At 58.1% G+C, this 17,429-nt stretch overlaps 1 protein-coding gene across 2 annotated transcripts; it reads left to right on the plus strand.

The window, feature by feature from the left end:
* Positions 1-437: 437 nt before the first annotated feature.
* Positions 438-17,429, plus strand: IQGAP3 (IQ motif containing GTPase activating protein 3). 2 transcript variants are annotated; one of them, XM_085560979.1, is made up of 38 exons: positions 438-574; positions 1,845-1,932; positions 2,273-2,429; positions 2,702-2,775; positions 2,925-3,001; positions 3,140-3,207; positions 3,475-3,588; positions 3,993-4,171; positions 4,466-4,553; positions 4,809-4,972; positions 5,151-5,238; positions 5,381-5,544; positions 5,693-5,853; positions 6,089-6,213; positions 7,109-7,272; positions 7,452-7,542; positions 7,622-7,789; positions 7,906-8,048; positions 8,125-8,295; positions 8,599-8,682; positions 9,151-9,222; positions 9,781-9,850; positions 10,193-10,401; positions 10,603-10,755; positions 10,868-11,031; positions 11,888-12,112; positions 12,196-12,336; positions 12,799-12,883; positions 13,152-13,384; positions 13,472-13,604; positions 13,885-13,987; positions 14,143-14,287; positions 14,431-14,518; positions 14,768-14,980; positions 15,090-15,256; positions 15,410-15,511; positions 15,870-15,978; positions 16,146-17,429. In XM_085560979.1, exons 4-38 carry the CDS (start codon positions 2,752-2,754, stop codon positions 16,257-16,259), a joined length of 4,599 nt encoding a protein of 1,532 aa, XP_085417105.1. In that variant the 5' UTR covers positions 438-574; positions 1,845-1,932; positions 2,273-2,429; positions 2,702-2,751; the 3' UTR covers positions 16,260-17,429. The 2 variants fall into 2 exon arrangements, with proteins under 2 accessions (XP_085417105.1, XP_085417104.1); XM_085560978.1 differs by having other exon boundaries at positions 439-574; positions 2,698-2,775.

Consider the following 17,429-nt stretch of genomic DNA (forward strand, 5'->3'; position numbering starts at 1 on the left):
CCGCCGCTCCCCGGTGTCCCAGTGTCCCGCTGTCCCGCAGTCCCGGGTTCCAGTCCCTCTGTCCCGCTGTTCCTTGGTCCTTCTGTCCCTCGGTCCCTCTGTCCCGCTGTCCCTCGGTCCCTCTGTCCCGGTCACTCTGTCCCTCGGTCCCGCTGTCCCGGTGTCCCGCTGTTCCTCTGTCCCGGTCCCTCTGTCCCGCTGTCCCTCGGTCCCTCTGTCCCGCTGTCCCGGTGTCCTGCTGTCCCTCGGTCCCGCTGTCCCTTGGTCCTTCTGTCCCTCTGTCCCGGTGTCACTCTGTCCCGCTGTCCCGGTGTCCCAGTCCCTCTGTCCCGGTGTCCCTCGGTTCCTCGGTCCCACTGTCCCTCTGTCCCGGTGTCCCTCGGTCCCGCTGTCCCTCGGTCCCTCTGTCCCTCTGTCCCTCGGTCCCGCTGTCCCGCTCCCGCTGTCCCGGTCCCGCTGTCCCGGGTCCCGCCCGGCAGCCCCCGCGCGGAGCCACGTGTGCAGCGGGAGATTCAAACCGCGGGCGGAGCCGGCAGAGCCGCCGCGGCCATGGAGGGAGCGGGGCCGGGGCGCTGTGAGTGACCGGCACCGGCACCGGCACCGGCACCGGCACCGGGGCTGCGGGGGCGGCTGCGGGCACGGCTGGGGGGCAGGAGGAGGAAGGCAGCGGGCACGCCCGGGGGGACGGGAGGGGGACAAGTCTGGGGTGCAGCGAGCGGGGGGAGGACAGGTAAGTCCGGGGGTGCGGGGATGGGGACAGACGGGTTTGGGGTGCCGGGATTGGGGAACAGACGGGTCTGGGGTACCGGGATTGGGGAACAGACGGGTCTGGGGTACCGGGATTGGGGAACAGACGGGTCTGGGGTACCGGGATTGGGGAACAGACGGGTCTGGGGTGCGGGGATTGGGGAACAGACGGGTCTGGGGTGCCGGGATTGGGGAACAGACGGGTCTGGGGTACCGGGATTGGGGAACAGACGGGTCTGGGGTGCGGGGATGGGGAACAGACGGGTCTGGGGTACCGGGATTGGGGAACAGACGGGTCTGGGGTGCGGGGATGGGGAACAGACGGGTCTGGGGTGCGGGGATGGGAACAGACGGGTCTGGGGTACCGGGATTGGGGAACAGACGGGTCTGGGGTGTGGGGATTGGGGAACAGACGGGTCTGGGGTGGGGGGATTGGGGAACAGACGGGTCTGGGGTGTGGGGATTGGGGAACAGACGGGTCTGGGGTGGAGGGATTGGGGAACAGACGGGTGTGGGGCGGTGTGAGGGCACAGCTAAGCCTGGGGGGCTGTGGGGACAGGTGGGGTGCACGGGGGGACAGGGACTCTGGGTGTGCAGAGGGCTGGGGGAGCGGTCGGATTTGGTGCAGGGGGTTGAGGGGGAACAGGCAGGTCTGCATGTGGGTAGAGGGACTGCAGTGGCAAGGTGCCAGGCCCACGGGGACAAACTGGGGGGGACATCTTTTGAGGAATGGTTTGTTGGGAGGCAGCTGGGTGCCCCCCAGAAGTCATGAGTGCCTCCAGCACGAGCAGCAGTGTAAAAGGACCCTAAACCTGTAGCTGTGTTCCCCACCTCCTCCCGGGATGCTCGATCCGTGCCCTCCCCCACTCCAGTGCCAGCTCCCATGGCCGTTATTTGGGAAAAAGGGAAATTGGAAACTTTCCTCCCACTGCCAGAAGGGCCTGGCTGGTGACGTTGGTGCCACTCCCACGAGGGCTGTGGGAGGCTACTGCACCCAAAGCCTGCCTCCCTTTCCCAAATCTTAGTTTCAGTGGCCATGGGAGCTTCAAAAAACCGCAGAGCAGGGGGCTCTGATGGGATATCCCCCTTCTGCCCAGGTGAGCGCCTGACTGCCGATGAGATGGACGAGCAGAGGAGGCAGAACGTTGCCTACCAGTACCTGTGTCACCTGGAGGAAGCCAAACGGTGGGGCTGCACTTGGGGAGATCCTCGAGCTTGGATTTGGGGGGAAAAGGGGTGTTAAGGGGAGGGACAGGGAGAATGGGTGGGGAGTGGCTTCAAAATGCTGCTTGGGTCCTGCAGTTTTATGGCTCCTGAAAGTTGGCTGGGGGGTTGTGTTTTTTGTGGGAGGACACTCAGCCCAACACCCAAACTGAAAACCACCCAGCAGCAAAATCCTGAGGGCTGAGCTCCCCTGCCAGGGAGGATTTATTGGAATGGGGTTTGGGGGGGGATGTCCTTTGGGTGCTTTTCTGCTGGGTGGGGTGCTGGGGGTCAGTGACGTGCCCTGTCCCTGCCCTGCCAGCTGGATGGAGGCGTGTCTGGGCGAGGGGCTGCCCCCACCCACGGAGCTGGAGGAGACTCTACGCAACGGGGTCCTCCTGGCCAAACTGGGCCACTGCTTTGCCCCTGCCATTGTCCCACTGAAGAAGATCTATGACCCTGAGCAGACACGGTACAAGGTAAGGCTGTGGCACCAGAGGGAAGGTGTAGTACCCCTTGGGGTGTAGCCCCAAACCTTTCCCTTGCTGGTGAGTGCAGAGTGAGGAGGGACTCGCTGGCAGCAGGCCCTGAGGGACTGTTCTGTAGCAGGTGGCTGCAATGGGGTCCCTGAGCTCTGTGCCCCTCTGTCTTTAACCTCCTGCCTCGGCTGGGTTGGTCTGGGGGCAAGGGGGACCCCAGGCATGGGAGAAAGTGGGGTTCAGCCTGACCTCAGCTCCTCTCTTCCAGACAGCTGGGCTTCACTTTCGGCACACGGATAACATCAACTACTGGCGTGATGCCATGAGCCACGTGGGGCTTCCCTCGGTAACATCTCCCCTCCCAAAGGCCAAGGGACACGCTGGCCTTTGCCTTGTGCCAGTCCTGGGGGGGTGCTTTGTCTTTGCCCCCCACTCTTTAACACCAGGGGACTCTCAATGCCATTGCCCCTGACGTGTCTCTGGTCTTGATGGCAGATCTTCCACCCAGAGACCACTGACATCTATGACAAGAAGAACATGCCCCGCGTGGTCTACTGCATCCATGCACTCAGGTGGGTGCCCTGGCCTGGTTCTCATGGAACATGTTCATGCTCATGAGCCCTTTGGTGGTGTCACCCGTCAGCCTCAGGTGACACAGAAGCGTCAGGAGGGAGAAGCAGGTGATGTCACCACGTGGGTTTGTATTTTAGCTTTTACCTCTTCAAGCTGGGGCTGGCTCCTCCGATCCAGGACTTGTATGGGAAGGTGAACTTCACAGGTATGGCACTGTGCAGGGAGACCTGGGCTGGGACTTGCTGAGGGGGGTTTGGCACCGATGCTCCGGGGTCCCGTGGCAGGAGGGATGTGCAGAGTGAGAGTCTTGGATGCGTCTTGCCAAATCTGCCTCAGGGATGCTCACCCCAGTGTGGGGGTTTTCTGCACCCCTCTTGGTCTGGCAGGGCAGTGGGGGCTCTGCTGGCTGCCCCTGCTCCACTGCTGGGCTATGGGGCTGGTGCTGAGCAGTGCTGCCTCTGCTCTGCTCCAGAGGAGGAGATCAACAACATGAAGCGGGAGCTGGAGAAGTACGGGCTGCAGCTGCCTGCCTTCAGCAAGATTGGAGGCATTTTGGCCAACGAGCTCTCAGTGGATGAAGCAGCAGGTGATGGGTGCCTGGTGGGGAACGTGGGGCTGAGTGTCAGTCTGTAGCAGGATCTTGGCCCAGCCACTGAATGCCAAATCTGGGGCCAGCAAACTGGGAGAGGGTGCCCCGGGAGGTGATGGTGCACTGGGATGAAGTGGGAGGCATCTGGTAGTTCTCTTTCAGCCTGCACAAGGCTGCAGGTGCTGGCACAGCCCTCGCTAGGCAGCAGCAGCTGGGGTTGTGCATTCCCTGGGCTTGCTGTGAGACACAGACTTCCCTGCTGCTGGGGACTGCAGCTGGCCTTGTGAACAGGGTGGGCTCCCATCGCCGTGGCACGGCGGGTCCCACTGCAGGCAGGGGTAAAGCAGATGGTCCATTGTGCCCCTCCGTGTCCCAACTCACTCCTCCTCTTCCCCCTCCAGTCCACGCCGCGGTGTTGGCCATCAACGAGGCGGTGGGTCGGGGCGTGGTGGCCCAGACGATGGAGGCCCTGCACAACCCCCACGCCAGGCTGCTGGGGCTGCGCCAGGAGCTGGCAGCTGCCTACCAGGAGGTGCTGCACCAGGCCAAGCTGGAGAAGGGCAGCAATGCTAGAAACAGGGTGAGGAGGGCACAGGGGGCTCTGGGGTGCCTGGGAGAGGAGCAGCCCCTTTGCTGATGGGCAGGTGGGTGCTTTCAGCTGGAGGGGTACCTTGGCCAGAGGCCATAGGGGGCTTGCTGGCTGAAACATGGCCTGGGAGCCCTTGTGCTGAGCAGAAGATGGGGGAGATGGTTCCTCTCTGGGGGCTAGTTCACCCAGGGGGTGGGAAATGAGCCCAGGCATCTACAGGGGACCCCACTGTGCATGGTAGGGTGTGCTTGGGCAGAAAGCTCAGGCTGGGGAGTCCCTGTCCAGTACCCACAGGTGATCCCCGAAGGAGAGGACGTCTACGACTGGTGTCTGACCCAGGCTGAAATCCAAGGGAACATCAACAAAGTGAATGGTGAGCAAAGCTGGGCCTTCCCTCTGGGGGTTCTCCAGGGCTCATGGTGGGACCATGGTAGCCCTGGGCATGGGGAGAGTGGTGGGCCTAGCAGAAATAAGTCTGCTCAGACCTAGAGGGAAGAAGGGCTGGGTGTGCATTTCCAAGGAGAAATTAAAGTGATGGGTATGCAGGCTTTAGCCATAGCTGCCTTTGCTCCCTGGAGCTGTGGGATGATTTACCTGCTCACCTCTGGGGTGAACTGGCCTCTTGTAGTGCGTGGGGCTCTGGAAGAGGTGGACAATGCCCTGGAGAGACAGGATGTGCTGGCACTGCACTGTGCACTGCAGGACCCCATCCTGGCCCTGCGCTGCGTCCAGCGTGACAACCTCGAGCTCTACTTGGAGCAGCTCAGCTCGGACCGGGAGGAGAAGGCACTGGTAGGGGCTGGCAGGAGTCTGGGGTGCTGGGGGTGCTGGGGGGCAGCCCGTGCCCCAGGAAGAGGGAGGTTCTGTGGGCTGAGGAGTTGGCAGCTTTCTGCCAGGGGTCTGAGCACGGCTGCTCTGGCAGCACCAGTGTGGGAGCCGTGAGCCCTGACACCCTCTCTGCCTGTTGCAGGAGCTGGGCTACCTGGAGCTGCTGGAGCAGGAGGAGCTGCAGGCAGGGATCCTGACAGCGAACCGGAGGGACGAGAAGGAGCGAGCCAGTGAGTGCCTGGGCAAACTCTTACTGCAGGCTCTGCTGCCCAGTGCACCCCAGGAGCTGTGGGCCTGCTGGCAGCCTGGCCCTGAGACAGGGCACGGCCACCTCCTGCAGCCACCCTGTGCCAGCCCCCGTCTGTCCCTCAGTGCTGGCAGCTGTCGGCCGGATCAACGCTGCTGTCCGCCAAGGGGTGCCAGCAGAAACCTTGGAAGCTCTGATGGACCCTGCAGCCCAGCTGCCTGATGTGCATGCCCCTGCTGCCTCCCTGTACCAGCACCAGCTGGCCCTGCTGCAGGGCCAGCACCCACGGGTGAGACACCCCAGGGATGGGCCTTGACAGGGGGTGGGTTGGTCCCTCTGCTAGGTCTGGGGTCCTTCCTTTGTTGCTGCTTCCCTGGGGAAGCTGAGGCTGGAGGAGGAGGTTTTGGGGGCTCAGTGCCTCTGCCTGCCCTGTGCAGGGCGAGTTGGCACAGGAGGAGTTGTTTGTGGCTGTGGAGATGCTCTCGGCTGTGGCACTGGTTAACCAAGCCCTGGATGCCAGGAACCCCAACAGGCTCTGGAGCAGCCTGGTCAGCCCTGCCCTGGGCCTCTCAGGAGCTGAGGATGCAAATGCACAGCGGTGAGTTGGGCTCTCTTAGGGCTGGTGTGAATAAATCTTGTGGAAAGGGCTGGTCAGGGGGCTTGGGCTTTTTGTGGGCTTGTTCCAGCAGCCTCCCTGTCCTGTGCCTTGCCTCTCCCCTCTGAAGATCTGAGGCAAGAGCTGCCGTCTTGCTCAGAATGCACCAAGCCCTCCCCGGCATGCACTGAGCCCTGCTTGGAATACTTCAAGTTGTTGCCTTGTGTCCCTCCTGCAGGTACTTTGATAATCTGTTGCAGCTGAAAGGCCAATTGAGGAAAGCAGGAGCTGAGTTCCTGAGCTGGAATGACATTCAGGACAGCATTACCAGCACCAATTCATCAGTGCAGGAGGAAAACGACCGTGAGTCCTGCCCACACGAGGTTTGGGCATGCAGGGGTGTTGGAGTTTTGGCTTGGTTTAGGGGTTTTGTGTGGAGGCAAAGTTTTTCTTCTAATTTGTGTTTTTAAAGAAAATTTAATAGTTTTTTGTTGTTTGGTTTTAAGGCAGTTTGTTGTAAGCTATTTAAAAGATTGTTTTCTTTGGTTATTGTGGTTTGGTTAGTAGTTTAGGTAGAGGCACACATACTTTTGATGCTTTCTCTGACTGTTGTTTTTTTTTTCCTCCCCCTGCCCGTGGGTTGTTGCTATCTTTTATATGGTATATTATGTGATACATGTTTATAGTTTTAAAAAAATATTTATTATTTATATTAAATGGTGTTTTTTATTTTAAACTAATTTATGAGTGTTAGTATTATTAAGAACGTGGAGGTAAGGAAGAAGAAAGAGGAGGAATAGGACTGGCTTATATTCTTCTATCTTAAAACTTCTGACTTCTATGTATAAAGTAAAAATCCTCCTGTATAGGTGTTAAAACTTTTGTATAATACTAATTTTTTTTCTCTTTATTTTGTAACTACTTCTACTATAATATTTAAATTTTTGTGACTTCTTGTTCTACTTGTAAAGTTGATAAATTATTTTATGGCTTAAACTTAAAATTACAGCTGTTTTCAGCTGCCTGTCAGGGCTTTAAATGTTTCTGACTAGGGCTTGGAACCTCTAAAAATGTCTGAGGGACACTTTGAGTTCCAGCAGAGGGGGTCGCAGATGTCCTGGGAGGGAGGGTGCACTGGGATTCCAGCCCCGATAAGGCACCGGAGACTCTCAGCACCCTGGGCTGCGGGTCCCTTGGGTGCCTGGAGTTCGGAGGGGTTGAAAGGCGTGTCCAAGGCATGTCCCTCCCTCCCACGCAGGAGCCCGTGGGCTGGGGCTGCTCCACGAGGCGCTGCTGCGGGCAGACCCCGAGGAGACGCTGGCGGCGCTGCTGCTGCTGGCGCCCGCCCTGCCCGGCCTCGCCCTGCCAACCGCCCCCCGCTACCACGCCCTCCTGGCCCGGGCACGGAGGCAGAAAGCCCAGGTGGGGTGGGGCTCAGGGAGGAGCTCCATGGCAGCCTGGCATCCCCCCTGGGTGCAGGGCACCGCCCTGCTCACAGGAGTGTGAAGTACCCCCCCACCCCAGCAATGCAGCACCCGCGAAGCAGGAGGTGCTCACAGGGGCTGCCCAGCTCACTGGAGCCCATCTCCCCTGTATCACAGGCCACAGAGGACAATGGAGCTGTTCTTAGCTGGGAAGAAGTCCAGGAAGGGGTCTGCCAGGCCAACCAGGACACAGTGGCAGCCAGGAGAAGTGAGTGCTCTCCCCATGCAGGTGCTGCTGGAGGTCAGGGGACAAGAAGGGGCTGATGTGGGCCCCTCTGCTCCCGCAGTGGCTCTGGGCATAGCTGCCATCAACCAGGCCATCAAGGAAGGGAAGGCATCACAGACACTGAGGGTGCTGTGCAATCCTGATGTGGCTCTGCGTGAGGTGGTGAGCACCTGTGCTGACGGCTACCAGGAGCAGCTGGCGGCTCTGATGGCCACCAAGGGACCAGCGGGTAAAACCCTGGGGCTGCAAAACCTCCCCCACCCCGGGAGCCTGGGGTGCACCCCTGGCCAGGGTGTTCAGGGGGAGCAGCACCCTCCAGCAGCTCCCATCCATCCCGGCACGCAGGGAGCACGGAGCTGTCCTGGACCAGGCACAGGCTGCTGGACGGTGCCGAGTTCTACCTGAACCTGCAGACCTTGGAGGGCAGCTGGCAGCGCCCACGCAGCGGCAGCTTCAACACCGCACACCTGAGCCGGGAGGAGATCCAGGTACGGGCAGGACGGGGCTGGGAGGGCACGGCCGGCGCCGCTGGGGCTGAGCTGGCTGTGCCTCGTGTCCTTGCAGTCGGTCGTCGCCCGAGTGACGCTGGCCCACGAGCGGGAGCTCCTGTGGGCGTCCAGCGTGGCGCTGGTGGTGCGGCTGCAGGCGCGGTTCCGGGGATTCCTCGCTCGCCGGCGGCTCGCGGCACGGCGGCGCGTCCTGCGGGAGCAGGGGCCAGCTGCCACCAGGATCCAGGTGACACAGCCAGGGCTGTCCTCCTCTGAACACAGCACACACAGAGCAAGGGCAGCTGCTCACGGCGCCTCCTGGCAGGCTCGGGCAGGGCCAGCGCTTGCTGCGCTGTAGTTTTACTGCCAGGACCTCTGAGGTGCTGCACGGAGTACTGAGGGGCTTGCTTCTCTCACAGTGCTGCTTTGGGTGCTGGTTTCCTCTTTCTCCACGCTGTGTTACTCTCTTTCCTCATGTGCTCCCTGAGAAACCAATGGAGTCACAGTGACCTCACTCAGGTCTCTCTACCTGGTGTCTCCTTGTGCCCAGGCTTGTTGGAGGGGATACAGGCAGCGCAGAGCTTACCTGGACAGGCTGCACTACCTGAAATCCAACACAGAGGCTGCAATCAAGGTTTGGAAGATTCTTTCTTCAGCCTTTGTTCCCATGTTGGGCATTGTCACCAGCTTGTTCAGCTTGTGAGGGTGCAGAGGAGCCAGGGGGGTTTGTGGCAGCTGGGCCAGGGCAGTGTGTGAGTGGACAGGGGAGTTAAAAAATCATAGACTAGAATTGTTACCAAGGGCTCACTGAGGCTGGAGAAGCCCTTGAAGATCACCGAGTCCATTCCAGCACTGCCAAGGCCACCACTAACCATGTCCCCAGGTGCCACATCCCTATGGGTGTTAAATCCCTCCCAGGATGGTGAACCCACCACTTTGCTGGGCAGCCTGTGCCAATGCCTGACCACCCCTTCTATGAAGAAATTTTCCTTAATATCCAACCTATACCTCCCCTAGAAATCCTCATGATTTTTCCCCTCCACCCATTCCCTTTGGCCAAGCAAGTCCTTCCAGAATCCGAATGTTTGAACACCTCTCCCAGATCCAGGCAGCTGTGAGGATGTGGCAGGCACGGAGGAAGTACCAGGAGAGGCTGCGCTACTTCAGGCAGAATGTGAGTGATGGGATGGGAGTCAAACCACTCCTGGGGCTGTGTTGGTGGGGATGTAGGGGGATGATCTGGAGCACGTAGTTGGATCCCTGTCCCTGAATGCTCTCAGTGCAGCTGGAAGAACTGATTCATCCTGGCAGGGGGACAGATGGGAAGGAATAGGTACCTGCTGGGTCTGCAAACCAAGCTCTCAGGTTTTGTAAAGTGTGAGGAGAGCAAAACCACTCCAGTTCCGTAAAAAAAACCAACAATGACTTCAAGATGCCCATTAAGAGGGGAAGGAAATTTTGGGGAGAAAAGGGGGGTTGTCAGCTGTGGGAAGTGAAGTTGCACCCACGGAGTTGCTGCAGCTTCCGATATACAGTGAGTGGAGGGGAATGACCACTGTGAAGGGTAGAAGCCCAAAATCTCTCCTGTGTTGTAGAGACCCTCATTCCAGGCCTTAATACATTCCTGGCAGTGGCACCAGGCAGTGATGTGTTTGTCCAGCTCTCCTTCACTCCCCATATGTGTTAGGACACTATGGAAAAACATCTCCCACCTCCTTGTTTGTCTTGGCAGATTAAAGCTGTAATTAAAATCCAGGCTTTTGTGCGAGCCAACAAGGCCCGTGGGGATTACAGGATGCTGGGTAAGGAAGTGCCTGCTCATTGCTGCTCTGAAGTGTGATGGCTAATTGGGAAGGGCACTCTGCCTCTTCCCTTGCTGGCCCTGCACAGTGGGGAAGCAGTTATGGGCAGGCCACTGGTGGCCCCTTGGCAAGGACAGGAGTGACCAAGGTGGTCCTTGGTCATCAGCCCTGGGGCTGCCTCTGCCCCCAAAAGCTTCCTGGAGGCTGTTGCACAGTGTGGCTGTGTGCTGTCCCATGTCCTGGTGCTTTTTGGGGAGGAGGATGGGGTGTGGGTGAATGCAGTGGGGGTGGCCACTCCATGCACCCGCAGATTATTCATGGCCTTGCTCTGCATTGCTGCAGTCCACAGCAAGAGTCCACCCCTGGGCATCGTCCGGCGCTTCATCCACCTGCTGGAGCAGAGCCAGCACGACTTCTGGGAGGAGTCAGAGGTGCTGCGGCTGCAGGAGGAGGTGGTGAAGAGGATCCGTGCCAGCAGGCAGCTGGAGAGTGACCTGGACCTCATGGACATCAAGATTGGGCTGCTGGTCAAGAACAGGATCACGCTGCAGGTAGAGAGAGGGGAGGACTTGGCTGCCTCATGCGGTCCTGCCCTCCACGGCATCGCAGCTTGGACTCATCTCTGCTTCTCTTCTTAAGCACTTGGAGGGGCTGGGGAGCACTGGGCTGCCTCTGGCTCTCCCCAAAACTGGTCAGAATGCCAGAGCCTGAGGCAGACCCCAGTGCTTCTCTCCTTGCCTGTGTGGCCACAGGAGGTGGTGTCCCACTGCAAGAAGCTGACCAAGAAGAACAAGGAGCAGCTCTCAGAGATGATGTCCATGGACAAGCAGAAGGGGCTCAAGACGCTCAGCAAGGAGAAGAGGCAGAAGCTGGAGGCCTATCAGCACCTCTTCTACCTGCTGCAGGTGGGGCTGGGGGTTTCTGCTGTGTCCCCCACAGCCGGGGGGCCAGTGCAGGGACCTGGACCCCAGCTACCCCACCACACCTGGGCTAGCTCGGTGTCCCTCCTCCCTGCAGACACAGCCAGTGTACTTGGCCAGGCTGATCTTCCAGATGCCCCAGAACAAGTCCACCAAATTCATGGAGTCGGTGATCTTTACACTTTACAACTACGCTTCCAACCCACGGGAGGCTTATCTGCTGCTGCAGCTCTTCAAAGTGGCACTGCAGGAGGAGATCAGGTGGGTGTCCTGGTGTGGGAGCAGGCCCAGGGAAAGGCTGAGCTGCAGCAGCTTGGTGTGAGAACCCCGGGCTTGGTCTGGGGTCTCGTGTGGTGGAAAAGTCTTTCCTCCAACCCGAGCTTCCAAAGAAAAACTCTGCAGCTACTTGTTGTTCGGTCTCAAGGCAGTTTATTGTTGGTTATCTAAAAGATTGTCTTCTCGGGCTGTGGCTGTTTGGTCAGCGGCCCAGACAGAGACACACACACACACTGACATCCTCTCTGTCTGCTGTCTTCTTCTCCTCTCCCCCCACCCAGGGCTGCTGCTATCTTTTCTATGATATATTACGTATTACATGTTTATAGTTTTCCCCCAATACCTACTACCTATATTACAAAGTGCTTTTCTACTCTAAACCAATCTGTGAGTGCCAACATCACCAAGAACATGGAGGCAAGGAAGAAGAAGGAGAAAGAACAGGATCAGCCCACTTTCCTCCATCTTAGAACTTCTGACCCCCATGTACAAAGTAAAAATCCTCCTGGACAGATGCTAAAACCCCCCTGTACAATACTAAAAAAAAATTCCCCTCTGTTTTGTAACTACTTTTACTATACTATCTAACCCTTTGTGACTGCTTGTTCCACCTCCAAAGTTGGTAACTCATTCCATGGCTCAAACTCAAAATCACAGCTGTTTCCAGCTGCCTGCCAGGGTCTAAAATGCTTCTGACCAAGGCCTGGAACCTCTAAAAATGTCTGAGGGACATTTTGAGTTCCAACAGCTCGGATGCTGTTATCTGTCTGCTGCCTCCTGCTTGGAGAGCACACCAACACCCGTCCACCCCCGGGTGCCGTCTGCCCCATTCTGTGCCCAGGTCCAAGGTGGACCACGTTCATGACATCCTGACGGGCAATGCCACGGTGATCCGGCTGGTGGTCAGCTTCTACCGCAGCGTGCGTGGGCAGAACGCCCTGCGGCACATCCTGGCCGGCCCGGTGCAGGAGGTCCTGCAGGACAAGGCCCTCAGCATCCACACGGACCCTGTGGACATCTACAAGGCATGGATCAACCAGACTGAGTCGCAGAGCGGGCACAGAAGGTCAGACCCTGGGTAAGAAGGCTTGGCTCGGCCGCAGGGTGGTGGGCATGCGATGGTGACGGGGTCCTGTCCTCCCTTCACAGCGAGCTCCCGTATGAGGTCAGCCCTGAGCAGGCTCTCAGCCACCCCGAGGTCCAAAGGAGGCTGGACATTTCCATCCGCAACCTCCTGGCAGTAACAGACAAGTTTGTCTCTGCCATCACGTCTTCTGTGGACAAGATCCCGTGAGTGTCCCGACGGTTTCTGTGCACACCCCAGGAGTGCTGTTGGCTCTGAGGTGTCTCCAGCAGGGCCTTAGAAAGGAGGTTGGATTATGGGGGGGCTTTGCTGCTGCAGGACTGAGTTACTGCACTGTCGGCAAGGGGAACCCCAAATATCAGCAGTGCCTCATGGGCTGCTTTGTTTTTCTGCTCCGTTTCTGGGCAGTTTACTGCTGACATTGAGATGTCTGCCAGGAAGAATCTGAGCTTTGTGGTCATCTCAGAGGATGAAGGCCTCCTCCAGAAATGCCTGGGTTGGCAGCAGGGTCAGGGAGGGAGCTGAGGGGTGCTGTAGCTGCCAATCCTACCTGTGGGCTTCTCCATCACCCCGGGCTGGGGGCTTGCTGCTTCTTGGAGGATGGGTAGTAGGACTGGGTCATCAGGGTGGACTCACATGCTGATGGTCCTCTCCCTACCTCTCCTCAGCTATGGGATGCGCTACATGGCCAAAATCTTGAGGATGTCCTTGGCTGAGAAATTCCCCAAGGCCCCAGCAGAGGAGGTTGATAAGGTACCACGGGGCTGGGGCAGCTGTACAGTTTGGTGGGGTTCAGCTGTGTCTGTACACGAGGGCCACAAAAGGTCAGGTCCTCTCGACTTAAAGACCCCTCCAAGTGGACATTTCCTTGAGCCACTAAGGAAATGCCGAGAGCGGCCTTTGGCCCTGCACTGCCATCTCTTCCAGGAGATGCAGAGCAAGGATGAAACATCCTTCCCTGCTGAGGTGTCGCCTCCTTGGGCCCTAAGCCATCTGCCCCCCGGCCTGCCTCTCGTCCTAGGTCGTGGGGAACCTGCTCTACTACCGCTTCATGAACCCGGCCGTGGTGGCCCCCGATGGCTTTGACGTCGTGGAGGTGTCGGCCGGGGCGGCGCTGCGCCCGGACCAGCGCCGCAGCCTGGGCTCCATCGCCAAGGTGCTGCAGCACGCCGCCGCCCACAGGCCCTTCCAGGGGGACAGTGCCCACCTCTGCGGGCTCAACCGGTACCTGGAGCACACCCACAGCAAGTTCAGGTGCGCCCCAGGATGGTGATGGGGCGGGAGGGCGGCCAGGAGCCCGTGACAGGGCTTGGGGCTGACCAAAGGGGTCCCTCCCTGCAGGAGGTTCATCTCTGCTGCCTGCTGTGTCCCTGAGCCCGAGGAGAGGTTCGACATGGATGAGTACTCAGAGATGGTGGCAGTGGCCAAACCAGTCATCTACATCACTGTGGGGGAGCTCATCAACACGCACAAGGTCAGGGCATAAAGCTCATGGCAAGCTCTGCTCCCTCTGCTCCCATCCCCTGGGCTTTCTGCTGTGTTTCCTCCCATTCTTCTGTATCCCACCCCTGGCACAGCTTCCTTCTGCCTGACCCGTTTTTCCCTTCTAAGCAGGGAAATAACCTGGATTCTGCAGGCTTGTCCTTTTGCAAACCTCATATTTTCTCCATCCCCTCTTGCGTGTGAAGGGTGACCCTCCCTCAGTCTCCATTTGCATCCCCCTTTGCCACTGATTCATCCCTTGCACTGTCCAGCTCCTGCTCGAGCACCAGGACTCCATCACATCACACCACAGTGACCCCCTGCACGAGCTCCTGGCGGATCTTGATGAGCTTCCTACAGTCCAGTCCCTGGTTGGTAGGTTGGAATCTGGGACCCACCACCCTCCCTGGTGGGAGGAGGGTGGATGTGGGCACACTTTCTTTGCACAAAGTTTGAGCTGGATTGCTCTGGGCACGGGAAGCCAGCCCTGTAGAGCCCAGCACAGCTAGCAGGGCTCTGTGCCCTCGCAGGGGAGAGCGTTGCCAGCCTGGGAGACAGCAGTGCTGAGCAGGTGATCTCCCAGCTCAGCAGAACAGAGATCTCCCTCACCCTCACCAACAAGCTGGTGCCAGTGGCCAGCAGCGAGGAGAGTGACACCAGGAGCCTGCTGCTGAGGTGAGGATGGGCTCTGGGCGTGTTGGAAGGGTACTGGGGGCTGGGATGCTCAAGGTGGGCAAGAAACCCTTGGGAGGCAACTGAATATTGTGTGGAGGGTGGTGGTCTGGAGCGGATGCCTGACATCTCCCTCTGGTCTCTAGCACCAAGCAGATGCTGGTGGATTTGATCCAGTGCCAAGCAGGAGATTCCCTCCCAGAAATCCTGTGGACACCAGCCTCACAGCATGAGGTGGGATGTGTGAGGCTGCTGCTAGGGATGAACTGATTGTGGGCAAAGGGCTAAAAAGTTCTCAGCAAAAAGCTGCTCCACTCCTCTCAGAGGTTTGGCTACTGCTCTTGTGATCCAGCGGTGCCTGGACCCTGGATTTCAGAAGAATCACAGGTTCTGGGCCAGGAGAGACCCACATCAAAGCGTGGGTGAAGGAGTTTGATTGTTCCCCCTCTGCATCCCATTCCAGCTGTGTTCCCTTCTCCCTAGGAAGCTGCCCACGAGCAGCTGGTGTGCCAGCGGGCGCTGCGGGATGCCCAGCCCTCTGCCCAGCTGAGGCGCCACCCGTCCCTGGCTGCCAACGCCCGGCTCTCCATGGAGGAGAAGAAGCGCAAGGTCACCCGCAACCTGCGGCGCTTGGAGAGCCTGGGGCTGCTGGACCCTGCCAACCAGTACCAGGCGCTCATCGACGAGCTGGCCAAGGTGTGCTGGGGGCTGCTGAGCTGGGGTCACCCCTAAGGCCCCGGAGCTCCTGCCCTGGTAAAGCTCACAATGGCACTTTTTGGATTTCTGGCACCGCTGTTTCCTCCAGGACATCCGGAACCAGCGGCGACACCGGCAGCAGCGCCGCAGGGAGCTCCTGAAGCTGAGGCAGACCCTGGAGGGCCTCGATGCCAAAACTCTGTTTTATGAGGAGCAAATTGATTATTACAACCAGTACATCAAGACCTGCCTTGACAACCTGGCAGCCGGCAACAAGTGCGGTTCCTTGCCAAAAATCAGTAGTTTTTAAGAAAAACGCCATTTGTTTTCATTGCTCTCTGGTTGTTGTGAATCCTGGAGATGCTGGGAATCCAAAGGGTCACGGATGGCTGGAGATGAGCTCTCAGAATGTGCTCCCTTCTCTTCCAGGGGCACTGGGAAGAGCAAGAAGCTGCCATCTCTGCACTACACAGCAGCCCAGCTGTGGGAGAAGGGGGTGCTGCTGGAGATCCAGGACCTGCCACCCAGCCAGTGCGTACCCTGCTCCAGGGCAGGAATTCCTGCTTGGCCTTATTCAGTGCAGGGCCAGGAGTTCATGCACTCTGATCCTTGTGGGTCCCTTCTGGTTCAGGATATTCCATGATTCTATGAAAACTTAGGCAGGAAGAGGAAAGTGACTGAGGAGGAGGATGCACAATGGGGCCGCTGTTGTCCTGCCATATGGGGCAAGTTGTTTTGTGTAGGAGAATGCAGGAAAGCTGGGATTTGCAGTGGGGTTTGGGCTGTGGGTCTGGCTGCTGTGCTGGGGGTGCACTGGGAGGGTGACCTGGTCCTTGGCTGTGTTAAAGCTGTGAAGCCCCTTGGGTAGTGAGTGTCTCTGTCTTCCCAGGCTCAGGAACGTGGTTTTCGACATCATCCCCTGTGAGGAATCGGGCAGGTTCCAGGTGAAAGCCAAATTCATGGGGATCGACATGGAGCACTTCCAGCTGCACTACCAGGTGGGGAGGCTGCACTGCTGGGGGTCAGAGAGATGAGGGCAGCTGGGGCGTGTGGGCTGGGTGGTGCCCCCACACCTGCAGCTCTTGTTGGGGACTGTGTGGAGCCCTGCCTGGAGCTGCTGGGCCAGCCTGGCTGGGCTCAGGGCAGTGACAGTCCCCTCCCACAGGACCTGCTGCAGCTGCAGTACGAGGGAGTAGCAGTCATGAAGATGTTCGATAAGGCCAAGGTCAATGTCAACCTGCTCATTTTCCTGCTCAACAAGAAGTTCTTCAAGAAGTAACAGGGTCAGGGGGGCAATGTAAACCTGCCAAAGAGACCTCAAGGCTGCTGGTCCCAGGGCAGGGAAGCTGCTGCTGGCCATGGAGCGTTCCTGCATGGATGCTTGAGCATCTGCAGCCAGCAGTGCCTGAGTGGGGGCACGGGGCCCAGCCCCAGCCCTGGGCACCCCAAGCTTGGTACTGAACCAGTGCCCGACCTCCCTGCAGGAGGATGCACCTGCCAAAGCTTTTGCAGCATGTGTTGCTTTTAAAATCTATTTTATTTTGGCTGTTTAATTCCTGTGTTGCCAACAGCCAGCTGCCCACTCTGTATTTTTGGACACTACACAGGTTTTACTGATAAAATAAAGGTATCTAATTTATCTATATATCTATCTATATCTATATGTATGTATATATTTCTTCCTTATATTAAGGCATGGGAAATTTTATATGGAGGGGTAGGGAGAGGCCAGAACAGAGAGGCAATAACTGCTTGTGAAGGCAGCTGTGAGCTCCTCTCTAGTACATTGAGGTGCAATAGAAGAATTTTGATTTTAAAGATGAATTTCACTGCTGTTCAGCCAGGCTGCTGTCCCATGGATGTTTTGAGGGACTGAGCAGGGACCACGTCTGGACCACAGTATCTGCTGTAGAACAACCCCACAGCACCATCTCAGCAGGGACGGCGGTGTCTCTGTCCCCTCTTGATTTCATCTGGTGCTTAATCAGTTTTCAAGTGTGGGACAATGACTGTTTTTGGCCATGGCTGCATTTAAAGCACTTTCTCTCCATGTGAGCTCCTCCTGCAGCCCCTTCCCTGGGATGGGAAGGGAGCTGCTGCCAGTCCTAACCCCCTCCCACCCCATCTCCTTCAGGTGCAGGAGCAGCAGGTCCCAAACCTGCTCTGCAAAGGAAGTTTTTTTGAGGATTGGAACAGGAATCTCCCTCTCTGCCTGGTAACTGCTGTGGGACCTTGAGGCAGCTCAGGGGGTACCTGACCTATTGGCATCTCAAGCTCTGTCTTGTCTTTGGAAAGTGATGTTTGTTTGTGAGGTTTTTAGGTGATTTTCTTTCCCTCCTCTCATATAAATGCCTCAAACTATGCTTATTCTATCCCCATCCATGCTGGATTCCTGCTGTGCTGCCTCTGCTTGTTTACTCTAAATAAAGATGTATCAGAAAATGCAGAA

Source organism: Lonchura striata, chromosome 25 (assembly GCF_050655825.1).
Source record: "Lonchura striata isolate lonStrDom1 chromosome 25, ASM5065582v1, whole genome shotgun sequence".
NCBI lineage: Eukaryota > Metazoa > Chordata > Aves > Passeriformes > Estrildidae > Lonchura > Lonchura striata.

Excerpts from the sequence above, each read along its gene's own strand:
- IQGAP3 (XM_085560978.1), top strand. The coding sequence starts at position 550 with ATGGAGGGAGCGGGGCCGGGGCGCT. Across the intron at positions 4,973-5,150 it reads ACCGGGAGGAGAAGGCACTG|GAGCTGGGCTACCTGGAGCT; the intron begins GTAGGGGCTGGC and ends TGCCTGTTGCAG. Across the intron at positions 14,519-14,767 it reads CACCAGCCTCACAGCATGAG|GAAGCTGCCCACGAGCAGCT; the intron begins GTGGGATGTGTG and ends CCTTCTCCCTAG.